Raw genomic sequence first — 7,096 nt, 5'->3', positions numbered from 1 at the left:
GGCATTAAATAATAGGTTCACTTGCCACGTCATTAGCAAGTTTTTTTCACACCCTATGGTCTTGTGGAAGTATATTTATATAAATAATAGTCTAAATAATTAAAGTGCCACCCGGAGTAACTAAAGTGTCCGCTAACTTACCGATTGGCACAGGGCTTATTCCTTCCATTTTTGGTCTCAAAAACAAATATAAAATTTTTAAGTTTACATAATGCTCTATTTTAAAAACTTTACGGGACTACAACACATACTAGTGGGCACTTGCAAAACTCTATTTTCATGTTGACATTGTATTTGTTTAATCAAGTATAAAATAATATAGTACAACACATTTGATATCATATTTTCTTAGAATAAAATAATGTCCTCAATTCTTATTTAGGATATTCTCTAAGGGCATTTCTCCAAGTAAACCAAAAGTTCCTTCCCAAACAAAAATTGACGATCCACCTGGAAAAGCTCAAGCGTTTCTGCTGCCATTTATTCCCTTCATCAAGTATATATTTTTGCTTTTTCCGTATTATAAATTTTTGAATAAAGACATCAGGTGTTAATCTCGACTAAGTTTTGCTATCATTATTTTTTTTCTTTTATGAATTGTTTAATCCACATACACGTAATGTATTTACAAATGTAAGTAATGATGTCCTTAAATTGAACCGAGTTAATTCAAAATGCCCTTGATCACCGAACAAACTTTGTACTAAGTCACTAAACAACATTTTGTAACTAAATGGTAAAATTTGCATTAACAATAGTGCACTACTAAGACATTTACATTTTTTTAGTGACGTTGTACAAAATAGACGGATAGTAATTTATCGAAAATTATCATCTCAGGGAGATAAGCAAACTTGGATTTTTTTGATAGCCTTTAATGAAAAACAATTAAAAACAATTGATATTAGAAAAAATTTATAACTTTTTGCGCATTTTTGAGCAATTAACTTACAAACTTCTATTTTCATTAAGAAAATTAAAAAAAAATAAACAATTTCTTTGGTTTTATATATGTGTGTTATCTTAACCAAATTGTCAGGTGAACAAGAGAATTAATATTTGTTTCTCGAAAAATAAGATTTCTTTTTACGTGTTACTAGAATTCTAATGAAAAATGGAAGATCACCCGATTACTATAAAAAGAAAATTAGTTGTGTAGATAAGGAGTGTCCTTTCACTGCCCCCACTTTAGGAAAGTGTGGTGTTCCCTAAATGAATAGTCCCTGTCTTTTGCCTTACTCCTCACTCTCCTGCTCCATAAATTGGGCATGGAATCTCATAGTTAGATCATGCAAGCACTTATTTTCTTTTTCCCCTTTACTCTTTAGTATCAAATCTTGTTTCTTCTTTTCTTCAAGAAGAAACACAATGGATGCTTTCTCTTCCACTTTCCTTTCTACATTATCACAACACCCTAAATCTCTTCTTTCTCCTTATAATTATTCTCCCAATTCACCATCTTCTCCTACTCTAAAAGTTTCCTCCGTTAGAATTGAAGAAAGGCCACAAACTACCACTACTAGAACAAAACCACAAGAGAAGCCAACCCCTTCACCACCAAAACCAACTCCGAAAAGAGAATTACCTATAAAACCAATACCCTCAAGAAAACCTCTAGAACCATCATTTCCCTCCGTTATCTTCAATGCATTTGACGATTTCGTAAATACTTTCATTGATCCTCCTTTGAGATCTTCTGTTGATCCAAGGTATGTTCTCTCTGACAATTTCGCTCCAGTGGACGAGCTTCCTCCTACTGAATGCGAAGTAGTGGAAGGCTTCCTTCCACCTTGCCTAGACGGCGCGTACATCCGAAATGGCCCTAACCCTCAATATCTTCCACGTGGACCTTACCATCTTTTTGACGGAGATGGAATGCTTCACTCTATTAGAATTTCTCAAGGCAAAGCTACACTCTGCAGCCGATACGTTAAAACTTACAAGTACACTATTGAACGTGATGCCGGTTCTCCGGTTATCCCTAATGTGTTCTCCGGTTTCAACGGTCTAACAGCCTCGGCCGCGCGTGGTGCTATCACCGCGGCTCGAGCGATTGCAGGACAATTCAATCCCACAAATGGTATAGGCCTAGCAAACACAAGCTTGGCTTTATTCGGGGGTAAACTTTTCGCTATTGGTGAGTCTGATTTACCATATGCAATAAAAATAGCCCCAGATGGTGATATTATTACCCTCGGCCGTCACGACTTTGACGGAAATCTTTTCATGAGCATGACAGCACATCCCAAAATCGACCCAGAAACTAACGAGGCTTTTGCTTTCCGTTATGGCCCGATGCCTCCGTTTTTAACTTACTTTCGTATCGAACCAAATGGTACGAAAACCCCGGACGTGCCAATATTCTCCATGACACGTCCGTCATTTCTTCATGATTTTGCAATCACGAAGAAATACGCCTTATTTTCGGACATACAAATAGGAATGAACCCAATTGAGTTAATCAGGGGTGGTTCACCCGTGGGTACTGACTCGGGGAAAATCCCCCGACTTGGCGTAATTCCACGTTACGCCAAGGACGAGTCGAAAATGAGGTGGTTTGATGTGCCAGGGTTTAATATTGTACATGCGATAAACGCGTGGGATGAGGACGGTGGTGATACGATAGTGTTGGTGGCACCGAATATATTATCGGTGGAACATACACTAGAGAGAATGGATATGATACATGCATGTGTTGAGAAAGTGAAGATAGATTTGAAGACAGGAATGGTGAGCAGACATCCTGTTTCTACCAGGAATCTTGACTTTGGAGTCATCAATCCTGCTTATGTTGGGAAGAATAACAAGTACGTATTAATTAACATTCATAAGTAATTAAATTAGAGCTTAATTTTTTATATTGACAGTGCAAAATAACTTTTACACAATTAGATCACTTAAAAGATAACTATATGTAATTGTTCATAATTATATTAGTGTGACCAATAAATTAAAAAAAAAAAAAAGGTAGTTCAACTGCTACAACGGGTCAAAATAATATGATCGTGTAAAAAAATTTGTCTACTGTTAGTGTATATGTATATGAGTAATATCCATCAATTTAAATGTTAGTGAGGGATATATTTAGACCGAAAGTATAACAGAAGAGGCATATTTGGAGCGAAAGTATAACGAGGGGTATATTTAAACCATTTCTAATAGTGTTGGGGTAATTTGCACGCTTGCCTTTCATACAGACTGGTCTTTAATTTTTGTCCCTCAATTCGCGGGTATTTAATTTTTGCCCCTCAATTCCCTGGTTTTTAATTTTTGTCATTCGCTTCAAAAGGTGGCCGAAACTACCCCTGGGTTCTGAAACCCAGCAGAGTCGAAAATAATAATAATAGTTTCGCAGTTTCTATGAACCTATGCCTTTTCGGGCAAAGTTACATAGAATTTATGCAGGAGAAGACTGACTTTTCCTTATGGCATAACTAAAAGTCTGCCGGAGGCGGTAGACTTTGCCTTAGAGGCAAACTTTTAGCTATTCCTTAACGCAAAATCTGCCGCATAAGACAGACTTTTTGCAAAACCCTTGTCTTGCGATTTTTTTTGACTGGGCGGGGTTCGAACCCAGAATCTTAGGGTATTTTCGACTACCTTTTTAAGCGAAGGGCAAAAATTAAAAACCAGCAATTTGAGGGGCAAAAATTAAAGACCACCCCAAAAAAAGGGCAATCCGCGCAAAAAAATGATAGTGCAAGGGTATATTTGGCCCTTTTCCGTTTTGTAAATATATACAATAATTACAGAAATCAATTTTACTTGTGGATTTTCTTATTAGTAAATTAAAATTCATAACTTTTTTAATGGGTTTGAAATTGAGACCTCCCTAATTTGTCTCACCTTAATCACTAAGTCAAGGATTCATTGATAGCTTAGTTAGGTAATTATTGACGTAAATATTTAGAGTTTATTACTACCATATATAAGGGAGAATCTCCAACTTTTGTAGTCCTCGCATGATTTTTTTGTCCATTTTACTCGCAAATGAAGCTTTAATTACCTTAGAAGTTATCACCTATTTTCGTAAATTTGAATAACTATATGGGCTTTTTAATGTTACAAAGAGATGATGTGTGAAAGGTGATAGTGACACTACAAAAATCTATTTTTCAACCAAATTTAAATGTGTTTTTATCCATTTTAGTTTTACCCCTAATTGGAGCTTTAATTACCTTGCAAGTTCTCACCTATTTTGGTAAATCTGAATAACTATATGGGCATTTTAATGCTACAAGGGGTGATGATGCGGATAAGGTGATAGTGACACTACAAAAAAAATCTATTTATTCAACCAAATTTAAAATTGTTTAAAAAATTTGTTGTCTTTCTTTTATGTGGAAATGATTATTAAACGTGTTTCAAATTACTTTTTCCTATAAAATTTATTATAGACAAGTAAAAATATTATCGTGACATTCTCTTTCTACATGCTTAATTATTAAATTGAAAATTATTTTTCTTTATAGTTAAATATATTTGAAAAAAGTAATACATACACGTTTAAGAAATTACAATATAAATTTCTTTAAAAATAAATTAAATTAAGAAAAAATAAAACATAAATCATTTCTTAACGTGTTTTTTTTAAGGAAAAGGAAAGATTAAAGTAAGAAAAACAAATAATTTCATTAACTTTTCAATTACTTTTGTATGATTTAATTTGAAGGAACATCTACAAAAGTATTTTGTCATATCAAGACTTTTACTTATTTAATTTTAAATGTTATTTTTATTTATAAGTTAACTTCATTGACGTCATCATACAACAATTTGTTACATCAAATATTTTTTATATTACTTGAATACCGTGAATATTTTATTCTTTTCCAAAGATGGGTTAGCCAATATAAGTTCAATTGAGGGGGAAAAAAAGTTAATCCAACATAAGGTAAAACTAAATTTGAATCATTAAAGACTTTAACCCCAAAAATTTCAATATAATAAAAAGGAGAAGAACTTTGGTGCATGCATTTGTTTGAAAATAAAAAGGAAGTCTAAATATACTCTAAGTTAAATGTTGTTTCTAACTTTTTTTTATTTTTTATATTTTTTATATATGATTCAATATTTTAGAAATTTTGAGAAATTGTCGAACTATCTTTACAACTAATATAGTGTTTCAAAAACAAAACAAAAAGTAAGAGTAGCAAAAAAACACACAAAAAGGGTTGTAAATATAAATTTTAATGTAGTTTGGAGCCCGGGCCAACTGGCCCTAGTATTAGATTAGAATAGGGGATACATCTTAGTATGGAGATGGTTTATGTGACATAGCTCAGTACTTCCACTAATTGGATAGAACCAATCACCCATATATCACTATCATAAATTTATAGTGTATTATCTGGCCATGTAGGTAGGTCCTTTATGTCTGGTCTATCGGTTCGTTTAACGACTGATCACATGATTCGGCAAAAACCACACAAACCACGCTATTCTATATTTAGCAATTCCTCATAATTTCTTCTGAGAAAAAATACCAACCATGTCAAGTTCCCATCTTCCAAGTAAATTAATATGTATGAGAAAAAAATTACCCAGCCCGTATAATTTAATTTAACCATCTGTCGAAATTTTTTGAGTTACTTAGATGTCGACATTTTTTATATGACTTGTCAGTGTATAAACTTTTTTCCGTTTTACTACTCTTGTAGGTATGTATATGCAGGCATTGGGGACCCTATGCCAAAGATAACAGGGGTAGCAAAATTAGACGTATCCGTAGCAGAAACAGATCGTCGCGATTGCATAGTGGCATGCCGACTATTTGGAGAAGGCTGCTTCGGTGGTGAGCCATTTTTTGTGGCTAAAGATGCAAACAATCCTGAGGCTGATGAAGATGATGGCTACGTAGTGTCATATGTGCACAATGAGAAGACAGGGGAATCAAGATTTTTGGTCATGGATGCAAAGTCCCCTAATCTTGACATTGTGGCTGCTGTTAAATTGCCTCGTCGTGTGCCTTATGGTTTTCACGGGCTTTTCGTTAGGGAAAGTGATCTTAGCAAGTTGTAGATATATACTGATAATTGATTGTTGAGAATACTTATACTATGTTTTCGTTGTTCTTCAACATCATATTGAAGATGTTGTGGGTCAAAGTTATAATATGTATATAGATAATAGGCCGATTCCTCTTGAAAATAATATTAATACGAAGTCCTATGCGCCCCCTTCTTCTTTTTGTAATTACAAACTGATGAATGGATTTGGAAGGGTATTACCAGCCCAAACACCGAAGGCACTACCTAAGGTGATGGCAATTTTTGTTTTGTTTTTTCGTAAAAAAAAATGGAACAATAATTAAAATGTCATTTGTGTTAAATATATATAGAATCTTGCTAACCTACTACTAGGTTAGCAATATCCCCATTTTTACTTTTCCTTAATACCCTTACCAACACACTTAACAATATATTGACATGAGGGGCTTTGTTGTCTTTTACTCAAAATCCCAATTTTCTAATGATTCCCGCTTTCATTTCTTCCCTCCCTTGTTCATGGTCAAACACCAGCAATAAATTAAGCTAAATTTGACCGTCGCAAGCAAAAATCTTTCAAGGAAGAAGAAGACAAATATTTTGGGGAAAATTTTCAACTACTTCATATCAAATGAGAACTGCCATATACAATGCTAGCCCACTGCCAGTGAAAATATCTAATCTACTAACTACACTTAGTCTAAGTTAATACAGCAATTAACTTAACTAACCATCTAACAGCTCATGCACAATTGTCATAACTTCCAGCTGTGCAGTAACTAACTGACTGGGTTTTTAAATGAGTTGTCCATGAACTGACTGAGTCAATTTATAGGTTCTTTTATAAATGAGTGTCAATGAATTGGGGAATTATGACTGGGTTTTTAAAAAGAACATAAATAAACTGAGTAGCTATAATTTCACCTAGGAAAAAACAACTTAGATAGAACACATAATTGTTGGGTCGAAATAAACTGGTAGAGTTTGTAGCGTCTTGTTTGTTTAGATTTTGAGTTTTGTGTTTACATTTTCAGATTTTAAAAATAAATAGGTTAAATTTAATTTAGCTTTTGATTGTTGGGTTTACATTTTCCGATTATAACAATGAA

The 7,096-nt window shown here is 33.7% G+C and overlaps 1 protein-coding gene across 1 annotated transcript; it reads left to right on the top strand.

Moving 5' to 3' along the window:
* The first annotated feature begins 1,219 nt into the window (after positions 1-1,219).
* LOC132030042 (probable carotenoid cleavage dioxygenase 4, chloroplastic) lies at positions 1,220-6,021 on the top strand. The gene is made up of 2 exons (XM_059419511.1): positions 1,220-2,807; positions 5,661-6,021. The coding sequence occupies exons 1-2, from the start codon at positions 1,369-1,371 to the stop codon at positions 6,019-6,021; spliced, it is 1,800 nt and encodes a 599-aa protein (XP_059275494.1). The 5' UTR covers positions 1,220-1,368.
* Positions 6,022-7,096: the final 1,075 nt, after the last annotated feature.

Source organism: Lycium ferocissimum, chromosome 9, assembly GCF_029784015.1.
Source record: "Lycium ferocissimum isolate CSIRO_LF1 chromosome 9, AGI_CSIRO_Lferr_CH_V1, whole genome shotgun sequence".
Taxonomy (NCBI): domain Eukaryota; kingdom Viridiplantae; phylum Streptophyta; class Magnoliopsida; order Solanales; family Solanaceae; genus Lycium; species Lycium ferocissimum.
Note: the sequence above shows the minus strand (reverse complement) of the source record. Positions and strands in the feature narration are given on the sequence as shown.

Excerpts from the sequence above, each read along its gene's own strand:
- LOC132030042 (XM_059419511.1), top strand. The coding sequence starts at position 1,369 with ATGGATGCTTTCTCTTCCACTTTCCTTTCTACATTATCACAACACCCT. Across the intron at positions 2,808-5,660 it reads TATGTTGGGAAGAATAACAA|GTATGTATATGCAGGCATTG; the intron begins GTACGTATTAAT and ends CTACTCTTGTAG.